Below are 21,191 nucleotides of genomic sequence, written 5' to 3'. Positions count from 1 at the left end.
CATAGGCAATATGTAAACATCATTTCACTTTATATAAGAGACTATAGTATCCTCAGATTTTGATAAAGATTTGTAAAGTGTTGGAACCAATCCCACAACCCATTCTCTGAGAGATAAAACATGTGTATTTATAAAGATTGTATAACAGAAACTAGAGCTGAGAGGAGTGCTGGGGAATGTAAATTGTTTATTGCAACACACCCTAAACATACTGAATACTAGTCTATTCTTCTCAAGGAGCATCTATTAATATGTCTAGTGGGTGTTTTGGGAATGGTTATGATATACACATATATAATAGAGCTAATTAATCTTTTGCATAACTGATAGTTTAAGGCTTTTAGAATATGTAGTCTTCTCTAGATGGTGAAAATATTAAGGTAAAATATGCAAAAGTTAAAAATAATACGTCCACCTTCTGATATGTGCAAGTTATTAAAATATTACTTGGGATTTTTATGTATAATGACAATTATCATTAAGTGCAATAAGAAGAATGAATGGTAGCACACATTTTGAAGGACAAGAAGCATTTTTTTTGGTTTGAATATTAGTTATAAAATTGGTTACAAATGTTTAGTAGCTAAATGAAAAGTTCTCTTTAAAAATCCCTTGCAGCCGGGCAGTGGTGGCGCATGCCATTAATCCCAGCACTCGGGAGGCAGAGGCAGGCGGATCTTTGTGAGTTTGAGGCCAGGCTGGACCTACAGCCTCCAAAACAATACAGAGAAACCCTGTCTTGTAAAACCAAAAAAAAATCCTTTTCTACTGGGTATGGTGGTACAAGCCTTTAACCACAGCACTAAGGAGGCAGAAGCATGCAGATCTCTATGATTTCCAGAATAGCTAGAGCCACACAGAGAGACTCTGTCTCAAAACATCAAGAATAAATAAATAAATATTCCTTGAATGCTTTTATAAAGCTTAATAATTTTATTTTCATAATTTTACCTTATATTCCCATAAATTATAGGCATCTGCTAAAATGCCAATTGCATTCCCATCAATCATTTCTCACTGTAGGGAAACTAAATTAGGCAGCATTTTTTATTACTCAAAGTAAATTCTGTAGTTCCTAAATAAGATTTATGTTTCACATAAAATTGATTATAACTTTGCATGTCTGAGAAACTGCATTCTAGAATCTAAATAAATGAAACATGCTAGTTACTTTAAAAAATAAATTATGCATCTATTTTAACTCTGCATGGAGGCAGAAGTGGCTTGTGTTAGCACGTGTAGCTCTCATTTATTTCTATCTTCTCAGAGACCAGCAAGCTTTCCACTGTTGACTTTTATGAAAATTCAAACAAGAATATTTGCATTTATTACAATATACTGCCAAACCTTGCATTAATTTCCATTGATGCCCATTAATTTGATAAATGTTTTGTCATTTGTACCATTTGCACTGTCAAAACAAGTTAATTATATCTTACTGACATCTTTGACAATTGCTTTAACTATGGAAAAAAAGTGTGTCTCATTTGCTTCAATAAAAATTTCTTCTTGCCCATTAAGAGCTTGAACTAAGAAAGAAGTTCAGGGAATGTTCAGGTTAAGACAAGTGCTCAAGACACTCATATGAAGGTTCTCATTTTACTATTAGAAAATTTTGCATACCTGCATAATCTGTTCTTGCATAATGCCCATCTTCAGATTTAGTGGTTGTCGTTGTGTTATCTGTTTAAAAAAGTAACAATAAAAACCAGTTAACTATTTCCTACGAAGCTATCAAATTTACTCCTTCAACAGTATTTTCATTTCCTTATTGCAGGTAAGGTTTGCTGTTTTCTCCAACAACAATGACAGCAAAATTGAGGGATTACAGTTTTGAGCACTTAGAGAGAGGCTACTTTCAATGCACATGCGTTTGTGTGAATAGCAGAATGGTGTAGGCTTTCCAAGGGTTGGGACAAGAAGGTTCAGAACTGTAACTGAGATACATTCAATAAAAGAGAAACAAGTACAAGCTCCCTAAGCCATTTATTCCAAACAACAAACAAGAATATCCTAGTATGTTCAGCTTTTAAGGAGGCACTTAATATATTTCTATTGAATCAGTACATAAAGAGTGATTTGTTTTTTTTTTTTTTGTTTTGTTTTGTTTTTTTTTTTTTGGTTTTTACGAGACAGGGTTTCTCTGTATTGTTTTGGAGGCTATCAGTCCAGCCCGGCCTCGAACTCACAGAGATTCGCCTGCCTCTGCCTTCCGAGTGCTGGGATTAAAGGCGTGCGCCACCACCGCCTGGCATGTGATTTGCTTTTAATCCCAATATTTCTAATCAATTCTTAAATTAGTGCCCAGACTTTCTCTTCAGCTTTTGCCAGGAGAATGACTACTATCTTCTGAATCCTGACTCCTGTGTTCATGGCACTGTGACAATGCAGTCCCATTATACTGAAAAAGACATGCACTGTTGCTGATGAGCTCTCAAACATCCATAATCAACACAAATTCTACAGCTGACTCCATGATCCATTGTGGATCAGAACTGTCTTTTGAAAATGAGATAGCTGCCTAATAAGGAGCTATCTTCACTTTTCATTTCTGCACAGAGACTAAAAACATTCTTTGAGATAAAATTTTGCTATGAACATTACCTTGACATCGACCCAGAGACATGACTTCAATTTTCTCCTGTTTCTGACATGACGCTTCTTTGATTTGACACGCATTATCATAAGATTTCCCATCGGAAGCGCAGAGGGGGTTGAAGTTGGTTTGAGAACAGTCAATGTTGCACACACACCTAAAGGAAGAAAGGAATAAAATGTGGGATGTCAATAGTGATTTTATCACAGCATAAGTAAAATACAAATGGGAGATGTGCTAGCTGGGCAAAATGCAACAGAATCGAACTGAACTCTTCCAGAGAAGTTCTGCCAGTTTTCTGAGATGAAAATGCAACACAGAACTAATAGTTAATAATCCAGAGGACCCACCGGTGAATAAAAAATAAATGTGTATAAGTCTCACAAGGCTGTTTGAAGAATTCAAATGGGCCACTGTAGAAGAACTGCTTTGGGAGTGACTGAAACACACTCTTGTACTTCCCTCATTGAATGGGTAAATGGTCAGAGCTTGAGATAAAATGTGGCAGAGGCCAGTAAAACAGAAAGCAGTCAAATACATTATTTGGAATGCCATCAGGAGACATATTTTTCCAGCACTACAGGAGACTATGAAACATGATGAATGAGATCTTCAGTAGTCCTTAACCCTTTGGAGTGACACAAAAACTCTTTGAGAACAAAGATGTAGATAATTTCTCACACCCTATAAATAATATTTACATAAAATTGCATGGGGTTCTCAGGTTTCTTTCAGTGCATCCCAAGATTCCTTCCCAAGGTATACAGTTTCTATTTTTGGCCCTTATTTTACATAACAAAGTGACATTCAAATTGGTGACTTTGGAGGCTGTCTGGAATTAGCTCTTGCAGACGAGGCTGGTCTTTCTCGAACTCACAGAGATCCACCTGCCTCTACCTCCCGAGTGCTGGGATTAAAGGCATCCATTCAGCAAAACATCCATACTCATAATATTTCTATTTGTATTCTTTATTCTATATGTTCTTCTTGAAGATGTGAATCACAATTTTACTTCTGAATACATTGCACGTGTACACACATACATGATAATAGTAACTATTCAGGAGGACATGAGAGAGCAGGAAGATCGAGTCAGAGGAAGAATAGAGGAGAGCAAGAAAAGAGATATCATAATAGAGGGAGCCATTATAGGTTTAAAGGGAAATCTGGCACTAGGAAAATTTCCAGAGATCTACAAGGTTGACTCCAAGTAATAATCTAAGCAATAGTCCATAGGCTATCTTTAATGCCCTTCTCTGATAATGAGATTGATGACTACCTTATGTGCCATCCTAGAGCCTTCATCCAGTAGCTGATGGAAGCAGAAGCAGACACCCACAGTTAAACACTAAGCCGAACTCCTGGAATCCAGTTGCAGAGAGGGAGGAGTATTGAGTAAAGGGGTCAAGACCAGGCTGGAGAAACCCACAGAAGCAGCTTATCTGAACAAGCGGGAAGCTCATGGCTGGGAAACCAGCATGGAACTGATTCAGACCCCCTGAACATGGGTGTCAGTTTGGAGGTCTGGTTAATCTATGGGGCCTTTGGTAGTGGATCAATATTTATCCCTAGTACAGGAATGGACTTTGGGATCCCACTCCATATAGAGGGATATTCTTTCAGCCTAGACACATGGGGGAGGGTCTACACCCTGTTCCAAATGGTATGACAGACTTTGAAGATCCTCCATGGAAGGCATCACCTTCCCTGGGGAACAGAAAGGGAATTGGATAGGGGTTGATGGGGGGGGCAGGGTAGGAGGAGAGGGAGAAGGAACTGGAATTGACATGTAACGCAAACTTGTTTCTAATTTAAATTTAAAAAAGGAAAAACGAAAAAATAGTAACTATTCATTGCATGCTGGTCGTTAACATTCATTGCTTCATCTAAATTTTGTAGTAGACATTACACAAGCCAAGATATTAGATAATATATAAAATCAGAAAGCTAGTAAAGGATAGGACACACACAGATGTGAAGTGCTGAGACCCAACCCTTCTCCTTTAACACTGTATCCTTCAAATTAGGACTGCCCATGGAACTTTCAAAATATATTAATAAGCACATTCCTGGCTCTGTGGAAGCTGAGGTAGTGCCTAGAATCCTAGAAATCTGTATTCTTAAGTAGTAACCCTGGCACCCGGCTGATTCATGGCCCGAGAATGCTGACTGATCAATGCAATCCAGAGAGGGCATGTCTACACCTCAGCCAATTTCAGAATGCAGTCTATAGACCATCTATGTCAGAATTACCTAGACTACTGCTAAAAATATGGGCAGGAAATGTAATAATGTGCTTAAAACATATTTTCCTATGTGGAAGAATTTTCCCAGTAGCACTTGATTAGTTTTTTTTTTTATTTTAATTTTAAATAGCTTGCTTCACAAGTCAATCCCAGTTCCCTCTCTCTCCCCTCCTCCCGCACCCTCCCACCATCCCCCGCAGCCTCCCACCCTATTGCCACTTCCTTCCACATAGAGGATATCTAGAGTCTGTCATTTCACTCAGGACAGGGTCTAGGTACTCCCCTAAGAGTCCAGGCTGAGAGAGCATCCCTCTTTGTGTTATGGACACAAGAAGTCCATTTGTATTCCAGGGATAAACACTGATCCACTGCCCAGGGCCCCATAGCTTGCCCAGGCCTCCTCACTGACTCTCACATTCAGGGGGTCTGGATCAGTCCCATGCTGGCCTCCCAGCTGTCAGTCTAGGCTCCAAGAGCTCCCCCCTTGTTCAGATCAGCTGTCTCTGCTGGTTTTGCCAGCCCATTCTTTGCCAATTTGCTCATTGCTCCTCTTTCTCTGTCACTGGGTCCCATGGGTTCAGTTCAGTGTTTAAATGTGGGTGTTTGCCTCTGCTTCCATCAGTCACTGGATGAAGGTTCTAGGATGGTTATAGACATCAATTTCATCATCAGGAATGGACATTTAATATAGTTATCTATTTCAAAAATACAAGTGAGAATAGGTGGCAAATGTCTAGATCCTGAATCTCCAAGGGAGACATTTCTTCCTCAGCTGTGGTGGAAAGGACCCCAGCATTGCTTCCTCTTGGGATCTGAACATCTGAGGTCAGGTGCTTCCTGAGCTCACACAGGTGTATGCCTTTCAGGATGGCCCTGAAGAAAAAGCTCTGTAGATTAGGTCTATCTTAGCCAACAGGCTTCAAAAACTGGAGCGGTGAAGCCAACTTGCCTCTTTATGTAAGACAGTCCCTAGTACTTTTAATGCGGCTTAGTTTTAACTATTGGTCAAGATGTCCCAGAGTCTTATGAAGATCTTACATAAACAGTGGATGGAAAGGTACATGGCTCTGTCTGTTTACCAAAACAGCAACTGAGGTATCCAGAGCTTTTCACGCCCACAAAGTAAATACACAGACATTCAGCAGCGTACACATCTCTGATTGGAATATAGTAATTAAAATTTCTGAAAGCCTTACTGAATATTATATAATAGCTTACAGAAGAATGAAGTGAGATCTGCAAAGAGAAGAGGCAATTCCCTCGAGGTGAATTGACTAGGATCAGTGCTTCCATTGAACCACAGCACCTTACTGACAATTGTCCCACTCATTTATAGGATCCCCTTTCCCAAGTCAGTCCCCACCTACACCCTATTTGACTCATTTGACTTTGGCCCACTCTGCCATTGTTTAGCTACAGCTTCCCTGAAGGTTTGCTTACTTATTACCTCAAATAAAGCATTTTAGGGAATGGCTGTGAAAAAGTACATACACCATCATTTCATTCTCACCTCAAAAGGAGGTGAGATTTCTTTTCATGAAAGTGAGATGGAGCTTTCACCAAAGCTCGGGGATATGAGCCTCATGATAGCATGCAGCATGTTGATCTTTCCCTTGTACATTACTACTCTTTCCTTTCTACACTCTGAACCATCAAATATCAACACGCAAACAAATGCTTTTAAAGTCCTATTTTCTTAATCTCAGGATTAACCAAAACTGGAAATCTATGAAGAATTATCCACCCTCTGTGCCTCCCTCCATCCCTCTGCCCTTCCCTCCATCACTCCCTCCTTCTATCCCTCTATTTCTCTCTCCCTCCCTATCTCCTTCCCTTTCTCCCTCCCTTTCTCCCTTTATTTCTTTCACTACCTTTCTCTTTGAGACAGGGTCTCGGGGAGTCTAGGCTGGCTTTAATCTCACTGTATAACTACGATCTTAAATTCCTGATTTTCCTGTCTACTTTTCAAGTGTGAAATTACAGGCTTGTACCACCATTTTATGTGGTGTTGATGACGGAATCAAGGGCTTGGTACATAGGAGGTAAGAACTTTACCAAATGAGCTGCTTTCCCAGTCATTTATCATTTATTTAGTGGGAGATGCCACAAAGACATGCTAAAGTTCCTTGAAAATGATGTAGCATGAGGAGAGAGAAAACTGTGAGTGCATCATGAGGATCCACTCATCTATGTGTCCACTAGATCAATGTACTCTGATTTTGCAATCATTACTCACTGTATTTGCATATTTAAATCTGTTAGCTTTATAAATTACAACCATAGGTAGGGTTCTATGATGTTATTCTCAGTTTCTATCGTGGTCTCCTTCAGTAATGACTGAATTATCCTTATTTTCCTGAGTATTTTAGGTATACTCAGCTTTCAATAGCTACATATTGATAAACAAATGAAATGAATGCAGTAACTGTTTTATGTTCTCAAGTAAAGGTAGCCACTATTACTATCTCTATCTAATAGGTAAGAAAATTGAGTCTTGAGGAAGCCACATAGATTATAAGCAAAAGAACATGATTTTCCATCTAGGCAGCCTGACGCCAGAGGCTGCACCATTCTGCAAATTGAAGTTCAAGGAAAACTAAGACAGATGTACATTCATGTCATTACTGATAGTCAACATACTTTGGATGAGTTGTATCTAAAAACAATGCTGTGTCCACTCCTGTGCTACTTATTACTTTTAATCTTTGTCTTACCAAACAAAATCCAAACTCTCTGGAATATTGGCACATTATTGAATGACATTGGAACATTGAGAACCAATGACAGGTATCAGAATAAATCACTAATCTTAGGGGCATACTACTTAAAGTGTCAGTTATTGAGAATATTATATATTTAAAATGCCATGAATAAATTTGACTAAATCTAAACATAGACATTTAAATATTCACACAGCCATCTGAAAGCATACAGGTCACTGGAAGCAACTGGTGTGTCTGTTTATGTGTGTGTAAAGTTGGAGTGCTTTAGCAATCTTTCCTGAGTTTCCTCTTCAAAAATTTTAAAGGAGAATTTCGCAATTTTTTTATTTATAGTATAGCATGGCTTCCAGTCTTAACAACAATAAATCTGTTTACAGGAGGCTCATGTCCACTCATAATAGCATTCACTGCATCACTACTGTTCTTCATTTTTATTTTTCATTTATATTCCTCTTTAACCTTTCCAGAATCAAGGTATCTTATTTATCTTTGAATTTCTTGTATGCAGCACAATGTGTTAGAGCAAATCTTTAATAAAAAATCTTGTTGAATGAATTATAGAGGGAATGGCTAAATGAACTTGGAAGGAATTCAAGAATACAGTCATTGTGTCTTGACACTAAATTCAGACATGTGCTAAATTGCTAAATTAAAAGGGCTGAAAACTGGAGAGGAAATGAGACCAAGGAGAGTGATCCGTAAAGGAATGTATGAATGGCTGCGTTTTCATACAGACCTCAGCTTGCTATGCCTAAGGTATCAGTGCAACCAGCTTAGGAGAAGAACCTGCTAGCAATTAGCATAGGCACCCCAACCCAGCATGTTCATACACTTAACAGAGTGTCTGTTATTCTAGCTGACCCAGCTTGAGATATCTGTCTTAATATCCCCATTTTGAGGGTTTTTATTTGATAGAACTTGGAAAGGATAACTAGTGATCAGTTAATGAAACTGTACCGAACCATGCTGTTTGACCCATGTGGAGTGACCAAGAAGGGTCTTCAAGAACTCAGCCTTCCATCCTCTTCATTTGTCTTTCCATAAACAAAGAAAATAGAGTAGGAGCCCTTCATGGCCTCAGTGACATAAATGTCCACTGTGATAGGAGGTCTTTTAGCTAGCCAAGTAATATTTATATTTTGTGATATTTGGGTACAATTTGAGGTATTGATATAATGTGAACACAGTAGCAATTTGGCAGTTTATTGCCAGTTCAAATGACTGGAAAATATATAAGGCTATGGTAAGAAGGCAGCAGAATTATCATATAAGGTAACAGTGAAGTCACAGGACACTAGCTTTAGCAGCTTATGCAAATGAATCCAGTTTTTTTCTTATATAGAAATGAAAGGCACTCATTTTTAAAAACAAACTATCCCTTGTCACTGCTTTTGGCAAATAATTGCATTATTATTCATTCTGAGAGGAGTAACTAGTTAATTATAGCATGTCTCAAGCATTTTATGCAAGCCAAGGATTTGTAGGGCTGAGGACTGCATGCATGCCTCTAAGGGTTTTTTGTTTTGACTTGTTTTTTCTTATTTCCTTTTCTTCCCTTTTTTCAGGGTATCTCAGTCTTTTGACATTTTGACACTGCGATTACATGGATCTCTTTTCTTCTAAGCTACAAAGAAAAAGAATCAACCTTACTTGAAAACAATAATTTTAGAGGTCTTTAAGTAGAAGTACCCCCCAACTGCTTCAGAGACAAATAACATGGGCTGAAAGCCTTAGCTCCCTTGAATAACAGGGAAGGAAACAGTTGCAAAAGGCCACATGATGTTGTAGAAAGCCTAAGCATAGGAAATGATAGGTGGTACCTGAGATGACCAGCATACTTTTATTATTGACTCGTGAATGTTTTGAGAGGTTTGACATGAACTTAGTTCCCTGCCTCATTGAAATGACCACTGTAAGGACGATCCACAGTGAGTTAAATGGTCTTTTTCCGAGTTTTTAGGAATGTGTGTCATCTGCCTAAGTGTGAGCGAGTAACCCCTGCCAGCTCACAGATGACTTATTCATATGTCTGGTTTGTGGCTCCTTCTAATTTCACTAGATTTTGTTTCATCTATTAAACATGGCTGACACATTGCTTTCTCAAGGTACCCGGCTCAGTGTCCATGCCGTATTTTGACTAGCATTTCTGGTCCATTTTAAAACACCCTTGCATAGCAGGTAGTGTGACTGCCTTTCTCAGTTGTTTTGGGCCTTGTGGTTTGTTTCCCTTGAGCCTGACTGTCTCCAGGGCTATGAAACAGACCCTCTCTGACCTGGCCTGGCCAGTAAGCAAGGCCAGCGCTCTGTCTGTGCTTGCTGTAATGGATGGCTGCATTACATTAATAACAGTAAAACAGCATGTACCTCTCATTCGAGACTCTTGTGATACTTTAAACCCATTTACTCATTAACTCTCATTTTTCCTTTTGATGGAACTTGATTATAAGTATTTTATCTGTAAAGAAACTTCAGTACAGGAATGACTCTGAATTGTGAAGGGGAAAAATGAGGAAAGAAATGTGAAAATGTCCTAGAAAATTAAACTTTCTACATGAAGGGCAGAAAAATGTCAACTGAGAGCAAAGCTGGTAGGCCTGTCACAGTGTCACTCATGTGATGTTTTTCTTCTAAGGTCAAGGAAATCCTTTTAGTTTAAAACCCGAAAGGAGCAATATCCCTCTCCATAAATATTACCCTAATTTTACAAGGGTACTAGGGCATATTCTAGTTTAATTTTTTAAAATCTATTTTATATATATGGGTATTTCATATGAATATATTAGATACCCTGGGATTAGAGTTATAGGCAGTTGGGAGCTGCCATGAGGGTGCTGGGTCATCTGGAGTTGAACCTTGGTCCTCTGGAAGAGCAGCAAGCACTCTTAACTGCTGAGACATCTCTCCAGCACACACACACACACACACACACACACACACACACACACACACACACACACACACACACACAGGTATGTATGTATGTATGTATGTATGTATGTATGTATGTATATTAATGGTGAGCCATATAATATATGTGGAAAAGGCTTATTTGCTGTGACTGTTGATAACTTTGTGGGGAGATCAAGAGCCACAGAAGTTGATCTCCTACAGGGAAGGTCTTGGAATATTGTGATTCACTGACATGATAAGATGAAGAAAATAGTTCAAAGGAAACTGGACTGAAGAATTCTCTGACGTACTGCCAGAACTTTCCCAAACAGAATCTCATGTTGAATAGAAAGAGACAGGTACCCACACATCAGTCTGCTTGGTGTAATGAAGTTAGGTAGAGACTGTGATGAAAGCTTGGATTTGGCTTCAAGCCTACCTGTGCTCTAGGCTTGATTATTTATTAGCAGTGTGGAACTACACTAGTCGTCATTTAACTTCTTCAAGTCTCACAATCCACACTTGTAAGAATGGAGTGACTGAAGCATTGTAGAGATGAAATCAAGTAATCCTCACATATATTGCTTAGTAAAGATTCTGAGGAATTATAATTCTTCAACATATATTGGTCATCATTGAATTTGCCTACCTAACTAGTACTTCTGAATCTGGATGCAGATCAATGTTGTGTAGAACAGTTCAGAAGCCTGGGTGACTGGGCTAAGCCAAGAGGTTCTGGTGGTTCTGGTATGGGTGCTATGGGTGATTCTGATGGGCAGCCTTGCAGTTTTGATTAGATGAGACAACCTTGTCCATCTTTCAAGGCTACCCAAGGCATCTCCCCAAGTCAGATTCAATGTGAGCCACTCTGAAGTCATGGGCTAGGAGGAGGCTCCTCAAGCAGCATTTGGAACCAGAGCCTTTCCAGTCTAACACAGTGTAGATCACCCACTGAGAAATCTTAGCTACAGCTAGTTCTATGCTTCCTTTTCTGTCTCCTTCATCCCATCATAAAGTGTTTAGTATTGTTTAATGCACACTATTCAGTGACACACTTTTAATGACTTTTCTCTATACAGTACATTCTTGAGATCTTGGTGTGATACTAGGTGACAGATGATTAATGCCTTGATTCAAAACCATCATGGAACACTCAGAACTTGTTCACTAACCAAACCAAGATCAACTGATGAGAAACGAGAAGAAACTGTCTGGAAGGGTCTAGGGTGGTCCCTTGTGCATGGCTCCTTATTCTAACCTCTTTTTCATCCTCAGCCTTCACAAGACAGGGAGGAAAGGGGTAGAACATGAAATATCTAGAAAGATACAGGTGGCATTTAGTTGGGAGAAACATAGTGGATCTAATGACATAGTGAAGCATGCACAGCATGACTGCCTCATGTGCCGGAGCACTGTCACTATATCTGTCTGATGGAAATGAACTCTTTCCAATGAAAGGCGATCTGGACAGATTGAAAGCAAGCCTAGTTAGAATCCAAGGAGTGGCCTTCATCTTCTGGGCCAGGGTGAGTCCTGAAAGTCTCCTGAGCACAGGGTGAGGGGAAGGTCATTGTGATCAAATGTGCTAGATAGTAGGGTAATGATAGCTGGACCACAACAGACTACAAGTCAGAGCCACTAACTGCAAGGAACTGTGATACAGAGGAACAAGGACAGAAAGCTGGGCAGTGACGTATTTGTTATATAGAAGAAAGGGGAGAATCAATAGGCTTAGAGGGTTGCTAGTTAAGGCACAGCAGAGTGCTGTATGAAGAAACAAATGTGACCACAATGTCCTGCATGATTCACTCTTCCCTGGTTTCTCTACTGTCCCAGATTATAATCAAGATTGAAAACTCAGAGGGCCAGGCAGGCTGAGGGAGGATCTGGGCATGGGATATAAGGCGTTTTTCCTGATGTCTTTACTATGGTGACAAGGACAAACTAAGTTCTACTATAATACTAACATCAGAAAAACAGTCACAACTATGTAAGAATCATTTATGGTACCCAGCATGACTCTTGGAAGAAGACTGAAACAAAACCCAGTGGCAACTGGCACTTAACTAATGGCAATGCTTTAGTGACCAAAGGAGGGTCCTACAGCAGGAAACATTCTCCGCTCCCGTCCCTGTGCATGAATAAGATAGAATTAACTCAAAAGTTACTCTTGATCTGTTGTCATGGATCAGTTACCCCTCTTCTAGATTATTATTTTCCACTTTGAAGCAGCTGCATTTACATCTTAAAATAACCAAAGTAAACAATTCCTCTTCCTCATGTATAGTTTTAAAAATATCCTAGAGCAAAACGCTTCATTAGCATCAAGTGCATGGTTCTACCCATTAAGCTAGAGAACACTAAGTAACCAGGGGTGACTGTGGTCCCCAGAAGTGTGGCTGCTCTTCCTCAATGGGTCATGAAGAAGGATGACTGTGGTCCCCAAAAGTATAGCCACTCTGCTTGGGTGGTCTTTACTTACACAGAATGCATGAATAGCCCAGAATTTTGGATTATCAAAAATTACATTAAATTTTAATAATGTGATTTGACTAAACTCTACACTTGTTCCCTCACACTAAGATCATGTTGAGCGACACCTTTAGACAGAGTCCCAGGGTTCCAGCTCTCTGGCATGTTTAGAAAAAAGGATCTCAGGAACACATGTATATGGACTTCATTAGTCTAGATTTCCAGGAAACCACAAGTCCATATCCCGCCCTTGGATTTCATCCATGAGCGATAAACAGTGCATGAATTATAGTTCTACATTTTGCTTAAGTTGTTAGTCTGAAACATATTGTCCATTACATTGTTTAAAGTGCTCTCCACCTGTCTACTTAACTGAAATTTCTTCTTTTATAAGAAGAGCCATGATGATTTTTTTTTTGCAGAGGAAAAACAGTGTAGTCTCATCCAATGTCACAGCTACTTTTTTCCTTTGAGATTCATTTATTTTATTTTATTTGTAGAAATGTTTCTCCCCGTCTCTATCTGTGCACTATGTATGTACCTGGTGCCTGTGCAGCCAGAAGAGGGCATCAAATTCCCTGGAACTGGATTTATAGACATGTCAGTTGTCATGTAGGTTCTGGGAATCAAACCCTGGTCCTCTGGAAGAACAAGTGCTCTGGCATATCTATGTTTTAAGATTATAAAGTTGTACCATTAGGCCTGGCTATAGCTGATTTATAAACTTGGTGGTGCAGGCTGTTGTATAAGGTACTGGGGATACTGAGGCATGAAAACTATGAGTTCAATACCTGTCTGATCTGTAGAAAGAGTTCAAATAACTTATTAAGGCCCTGCCTCAAACAAAAGTAAAAGAGGACTGGGGTGTGGTTCAGTAGTAAAATACTTGCTTTGCACATGTAAGATCAAGGATTCTACCCCAGTATTTAAATAAAAAAATTAAAAGGAGTCTATTTAGTTTTTCTTTCCTCCAGCTATGAGCAAGATTAGGGGTAAGCAGTGGATAAGTGTGTATGGGTGGGTCAGCATGCATATGTGTTTAAAATGAATGATTCAGTACAAATAGCTCCTGAAAAAGTTTCAAGATCAGAATGTCAGATAGCACTAGGATATCCTTGTCATAAATCCTCATGGAATCGATTCTTAGTGTTTTTGCACCTGTTATTTTCTTATATTCCCAAAGCTTATGCTTATGTAATTGAGCATTGATTAAATTATGCTGGCATTAACTAATTATACAATCAGTGCTCATATCAAGTGGTTTTCTTTTATGATCACCTCATTCTTCAACTTTCCCTTATGAATTTGGAGGTCGATTTTATGTAAGTTTCTTTAAAAATAGTATATAGGAAGTTTAGAGATAGCTCAGAGGTTAAGAATTCTGGCTGGTTGTCTAAAGGACCCAAGCTTGATTCCCACACCCCACATAGCTACTCAAAACTATCTATAACTCCAGTCCCAGGTGATTTGATCCCCTCTTCTGTTTTCCTCGTGAACCACATATGCATAAGGTATGCAGACATACATGGAGGTAAAACACTTATAAACATGAGTAAATAAACCATAAATAACATCCAGTATATTATAACACATGATCACAAATTTTATCATATGAATAATAAACAAATATGAAAATATCGATAGGGTGCTGCACTCTAAGTCTGGAAAGGGAAGGCAGGAAACATGATTAAGCACTAAAATGGCTGAACTCTATTTGTAGTGCTATAAGGCTAAGAGCACTGGCTGCTCTTCCAGACGACCTGGGTTCAATATCCAGCAGTCACATGACAGCTCACAGCTGTCTGTAACTTCTGTTCCGGGGGATCTGATGTCCTTCTACAGACATATCTGCAGGCAAAACACCAGTGTACATAAAATAAAATAAATTAAATTTTAAGAAATAATTATAAAAGAAAGATAATACCAAAGTGGCCTTGGTGGCACACCCTTTTAGTCCCACGGTAGTCAGAAGCTGGCCATCCTGGTCTTCTCAGTAGGTTCCATGTCAGTTAGGGTTGCGTAGTGAGATTGTGTCTCAACAATGTCAAATCAAACAACAATAACAACAAAGGTCAAAAGGAAATGTGCTGGAGGGTTAGATTAATTAGATCCAGCTGTGAAGGCACAGAGGTGGGTTACTTCTTAATGTTCCAAATAGTTAATAATTCACAAGAAAAAATGTTGATTTTGACTTTTGTTTTCTGTTAATTAAATAACCAATCTTGGTTCTTTTTTTTTTTTTTTTTGCACTGACTTCGTATTTCTAAAGTTTAAACCAGGTTTGTAGAAGAAGCATGTGTGTGCTAGAATTCCAGTGGAATAAGGTAATGTCTCTGTAAAGAACTGTTTGATTGAAATTACATCTCCACAAAATGACTTTCAAGCAGTGTTTATTGCATGAAATACTCAAATCCGTCTCTCTCTTTTTTTTCTTTCAGTGTTCACCCACTGCAGTGTTGTGCTCAAGAACACATGGTGGCATTTTCGTTAGCAGCTCAACCCAGCCATTCGTCATTAACTTCCTGCTGTCTTACCGGTGAGGTCTGATTGCTCTAAAATGAGTTTGCAATGAAGATGTGGCCATGCTCTCAGCCAGGAATTGTTGTGAGCCATTCCCAAATCCCTGGGGTGAAGAACTTTAAGTAGAATTGTGTGAACATTTTGCCCGAGTTTTTTCCCCCTTTATTACTAGGCTTTAAAAGGTAAGAAGAGGAAATACAGGCGTTGGGTATTACTGAGTGAGTAAAGCAGACTTGAGTTAAGAACCCTAATACCACCAGGCATTGGTGGTGCATGCCTTTAATCCCAGCACTCAGGAGGCAGAGGCAGGCAGATCTCTGTGAGTTCGATGCCAGCCTGGTCTACAGATTGAGTTCCAGGACAGGCTCCAAAACAAGAACCCTAGTATCATCTTAAGGTGGACACAGTAGCACACACTTATTATCTTGGCTATCCAATAGCAATATGGGAGGCAGAGAAGAGACACTCCTCAGAAGTTCATGGGTCATCTAGCCTGGCATATGTAATGGTAAATCATAAGGGATCCTGCCTCAAATCAAGTGAAGGGTAAGGATCAACACACTCCTGCACACCTGTGCACACATGCGCGCACATACAAACACACACACACAGGCATGCACATACAGGTACACACACACACACAAAAGTGGGGGTGGGCTTCACAAATGTCTCTCTCACTCATGGAAGGCCTCTTGTTGGAAGTCTTTGAGGGTTTGCAATTTTTACTGCCATAATTTTCATCTATCGGAGAACATTCATTTTTCACTTTAGTGCAGAACCATAAGTGAGTGTTAACAAAGAACTCAAGAAACAAGTCTCCAAAACACCAAAGGATCCAATTAAAAAGTGGGGTACAGAACTAAATAGAGAATTCTCAATAGGGAAGTCTAAAATGGCTGAGAGACACTTAAGAAAGTAATCAACCTCTCTAGTCACCCGGGGAATGCAAATCAAAACAACGTTGATATACCTTCTTACTCCTGTCAGAATGGGTAAAATCAAAAACACCAATGACAGTTTATGCTGGAGAGGATGTGGAGAAAAAGGTACACTCCTCAAAGTATTCCACACAATAGAAGCAGGAGGCTCACTGCCAGACTCTTTTTACGAGGCTACAATTACTTTGATACCCAAGCCACACAAAGACACAACTAAGAAAGAGAACTATAGACCAATTTCCCTCATGAACATCGATGCTAAAATACTCAATAAAATACCAGCAAACCGGATTCACGAACACATCAGAAAAATCATCCACCATGATCAAGTAGGATTCATCTCAGGAATGCAGGGATGGTTCAACATTAGAAAATCTATCAATGTAATCCACCATATAAACAAACAGCGAAAGAAAAACCACATGTTCATCTCACGAGATGCTGAAAAAACCTTTGACAAAATCCAGCACCCCTTCATGATAAAGGTCCTAGAGAGATCAGGGATAACAGGAACATACCTGAATATAATAAAAGCAATATACAGTAAACCAACAGCTAACATCAAACTAAATGGAGAGAAACTCAATGCAATTCCTCTAAAATCAGGAACAAGACCAGGCTGTCCACTCTTTCCATATCTCTTCAATATTGTACTTGAAGTTCTAGCTACAGCAATAAGACAATAAAAGGAGATCAAGGGGATACAAATAGGAAAAGAAGAAGTCAAGCTTTCACTATTTACAGATGATATGATAGTTTATATAAGTGACCCAAAAAACTCCACAATTCTTCACAGACCTGGAAAGAACATTAATCAACTTTATATGGAAAAACAAAAGGCCCAGGATAGCCAAAACAACCCTATACAATGAAGGAACTTCAGGAGGTATCACCATACCTGACTTCAAGCTCTATTATAGAGCTATAGTCCTGAAAACAGCTTGGTATTGGCACAAAAATAGGCAGGTAGACTAATGAAACCGAATTGAAAACCCTGATTTTAACCCACACACCTATAAATACTTGATTTTGACAAAGAAGCTAAAACTATACAATGGAAAAAAGAAATCATCTTCAACAAATGGTGCTGGCATAACAGGGTACTGGTATGCGGAAGACTGCAGATAGATCCATGTTTATTGCCTTGTACAAAAATTAAGTCCAAATGGATCAAAGATCTCAACATAAATCCAGCCACACTGAAACTTTTAGAAGAGAAAATGGGAGATATTCTTCAAGGAGTTGGTACAGGAGACCACTTCCTGAACATAACACCAGTGGCACAGACACTGAGATCGACAATTAACAAATGGGACCTCCTGAAACTAAAAAGGTTCTGTAAGGCAAAGGACACAGTCAACAAGACAAAAAGGCAGTCCACAGAATGGGAAAAGATATTCACTAACCCCACATCTGACAGAGGGTTAATCTCCAAAATTTACAAAGAACTCAAGAAGCAAGTCTCCAAAACACCAAAGGATCCAATTAAAAGGTGGGGTACAGAACTAAACAGAGAATTCTCAATATAGGAGGCTAAAATACCCAAGAGGCACTTAAGAAAGTGCTCAACATCCTTAGCCATCAGGGAAATGCAAATCAAAACAACTTTGAGATACCATCTTACTCCTGTCAGAATGGCTAAAATCAAAAAATACCAAAGACAATTTATGCTGGAGAGGATGTGGAGAGAGGGGAACACTCCTCCACTGCTGGTGGGAGTGCCAACTCATACAGCCACTTTAGAAACAGGAAAGAACCTAAAAGATATGCATATATGCATAGTACCCAAGAGAAGAGGATGGAGACAAGATCCTCTGAATGGATGGGGAACAGGGCGAGGGGGGGGTAGTGGGACTTGGGAAGAGTAGAGGGGTAAAGAGGAAGGGAGTTGGTCATGGGGGAACAGGAAGTTGAGGGGGTGGGGGTAAAATAGGGGGAAGAGGGAATCATAGGATCGAAGACAGATCAGGCACCAGAGTGACCTCGAGTGATCTAAAGGTATAACATCAATTGGCAAGCTAAGCAATAGTGGAAGGACCACCTCGAATGCCCATTCCTGATAATGAACTTGATGTCTATAACTATCCGGGAGCCTTCATCCTGGGACTGATGGAAGCAGAGGCAAACACACAACTAAGCACTGAACTGAACCCAAGGAACCCAGTGACAGAGAGAGAGGAGTGATGAGCAAATTGGCAAGGAATGGGCTGGCAAAACCAGCAGAGACGGCTGATCTGAACAGGGGAGTGCTCTTGGACCCCAGACCGACAGTGGGGAGGCCAGAATGGGACTGATCTGGACCCCCCCAAATGTGAGTGTCAGTGAGAAGGCCTGGGCAACCTATGGGGCTCTGAGCTGTGGATCAGTGTCTATCCCTGGTATACAATCTGTCTTCATGTGCCTATGGCACAAAGAGAGATGCTCTCTCAGCCTGGACTCTTAGGGGAGTGCCTTGACCCTACCAAGAGTGAAATGATAGACTCTAGACATCCCCTATGTGGAGGGATTTGGCAATAGGGTGGGAGGGAGGGTGGAAGGGGAGTGCGGGAGGAGGGGAGGGAGAGGGAACTGGGATTGACATGTGAAACAAGCTATTTAAAATTAAAACAAAAAATGATTAAAAAAAAAAAAAAAGAAATCAGTATGGAGATTCCTCAGGAAATCAATCTACCACAAGACCCAGCAATTCCACTCTTAGGCATACATCCAAAAGAGGCAAATTCATACAACAAGGGCATCTTCTCCACTATGTTCATAGCAGCATTATTTGTAATAGCCAGAACCTGGAAGCAACCTAGATGCCCCTCAACTGAAGAGTGGATAGAGAAAATGTGGTACATTTACACAATGGAGTATTACTCAGCAGAAAAAAAAATGGAATCTTGAAATTTGCAGGTAAATGGATAGCACTGGAAGAAACCATCCTGAATAAGGTAACCCAGTCACAAAAAGACAAACTTGGTTTGTACTCACTCATATATGGATTTTTAGACATGGATCAGGATAGTGCCAGTCTGCATTTCCACTGACAGAGAGTCTGGAAAACAGGAAAGAACCTAAAAGATATACATGGTACCCAAGAGAAGAGAAAGGAGGCAAGATCCTCTGAACAGATGGGGAACACGGCGAGGGGTGGGGGGGGAGTGGGAACTGGGAAATAGAGAGGGGGAGAAGAGGAAGAGAGAGTAGGTCATGGGGGAACAGGAAGGTCAACTGGGGGGGGTAGGATAGGGGGAAGAGGGAATCATAGGATAGAATACAGATCAGGCACCAGAGCGACCTCGAGTGATCTAAAGGGATAACACCAATTGTCAAGCTAAGCAATAATGGAGAGACCACCTCGAATGACCATTCCTGATAATGAACTTGATGTCTATAACCATCCGGGAGCCTTCATCCTGTGAGTGATGGAAGCAGAGGCAAACACCCACAGTTAAACACTGAACTGAACCCAAGGAACCAAGCGACAGAGAGAGATGAACGATGAGCAAATTGGCAAAGAATGGGCTGGCAAAACCAGCAGAGACAGCTGATCTGAACAAGGGGAAGCTCTTGGAGCCTAGACTGAAAGCTGGGAGGCCAGCATGGGACTGATCCAGACCCCCTGAATGTGAGAGTCAGTGAGGAGGCCTGGGAAACCTATGGGGTCCTGAGCAGTGGATCAATGTTTATCCCTGGCATACAAGCAGACATCATGTGTCCATAACACAAAGAGGGATGCTCTCTCAGCCTGGACTCTTAGAGGAGTGCCTGGACCCTACCCTGAGTGAAAAGACAGACTCTAGATATCCCCTATGTGGAAGGAATTGGCAATAGGTTGGGAGGATAGGGGGGATGGTGGGGCTGTGCGGGAGGAGGGGAGAGAGAGGGAACTTGGATTGACATGTAAAGCAAGCTATTTAAAATTAAAATACCAAAAAATGGAGTACTATTCAGCAGAAAAAAAACAATAGAATTCTGAAATTTGCAGGTAAACAGACAGTACTAGAAGAAACCATCCTGAGTGAGGTAACTTTGGAAATCAGTATGGAGATTCCTCAGGAAAATGGGACTCAGTCTACCACAAGACCAAGCAATTCCACTCTTATGCATATACCCAAAAGATGCACATTCATACAACAAGAACATCTGTTTCACTATATTTATAGCAGCTTTATTTGTAATAGCCAGATCCTTGAAACAACCTAGATGCTCCTCAACTGAAGAGTGGATAGAGAAAATGTGGTACATTTATACAATAGAGTACTATTCGGTGGGAAAAAAAAAAGGAATCTTGAAATTTGAGGCAAATGGATGGCACTAGAAGAAACCATCCTGAGTGAGGTAACCCAGTCACAAAAAAGAGAAACATGGTATGTACTCATTCATATATGGATTTTAGACATGGATCAGGGGAGTGCCAGCCTACAATCCCACTGCCAAAGGGTCTAGGAAACATAACCTTCATCCCGTGACGGATGGAAGCAGAGGCAGTTAGCCACAGCTAAACACGGAACTAAACTTCTGGAATCCAGAGATAGAGAGGCAGGACTGATAAGGGGTTAGGACTGGGCTGGTTTAACCCACAGAAGCATCTGACCTGAACGAGTAGGAGCTCTTGGACCAGAATGGGAGGCCAGCATGGTACTGATCCAGACTCCCTGAATGTGGGTGTCTGTGAGGAGGCCTAAGCAATCTATTGGGCCTTGGGTAGTAGATCAGCATTTATCCCTGGCATACAAATGAGGGATGCTCTCTTAGTCTGGACTCTAGGGGGAGGGCCTAGGTTCTGTTCTGAATGAAATGGCAGACTCTGGAGATCTCCCAT

General features: G+C 40.3%; 1 protein-coding gene and 1 long non-coding RNA gene across 4 annotated transcripts in view; one reads left to right on the top strand and one right to left on the bottom strand.

Moving 5' to 3' along the window:
• The window catches only part of Tmeff2 (transmembrane protein with EGF like and two follistatin like domains 2), a 274,658-nt gene that overhangs the window by 62,742 nt on the left and 190,725 nt on the right, over positions 1-21,191 (bottom strand). For all 3 annotated transcript variants that reach the window (XM_013121121.3, XM_013121122.3, XM_005080916.4), the window contains exons 6-7: positions 2,605-2,753; positions 1,624-1,683 (exon numbers count right to left, since the gene is read on the bottom strand). In XM_013121121.3, coding sequence (XP_012976575.1) covers positions 1,624-1,683; positions 2,605-2,753 — 209 coding nt within the window. The remainder of the gene's footprint in view (positions 1-1,623; positions 1,684-2,604; positions 2,754-21,191) is intronic.
• The window catches only part of LOC110342914, a 38,906-nt gene that overhangs the window by 1,306 nt on the left and 16,409 nt on the right, over positions 1-21,191 (top strand). Inside the window, exon 2 of the long non-coding RNA XR_002385087.2 lies at positions 15,365-15,462. This is a non-coding gene — a long non-coding RNA (uncharacterized LOC110342914). The remainder of the gene's footprint in view (positions 1-15,364; positions 15,463-21,191) is intronic.

This window comes from Mesocricetus auratus, unplaced genomic scaffold (assembly GCF_017639785.1).
Source record: "Mesocricetus auratus isolate SY011 unplaced genomic scaffold, BCM_Maur_2.0 Super-Scaffold_100010, whole genome shotgun sequence".
Classification (NCBI taxonomy): Eukaryota; Metazoa; Chordata; class Mammalia; order Rodentia; family Cricetidae; genus Mesocricetus; species Mesocricetus auratus.
Note: the sequence above shows the minus strand (reverse complement) of the source record. Positions and strands in the feature narration are given on the sequence as shown.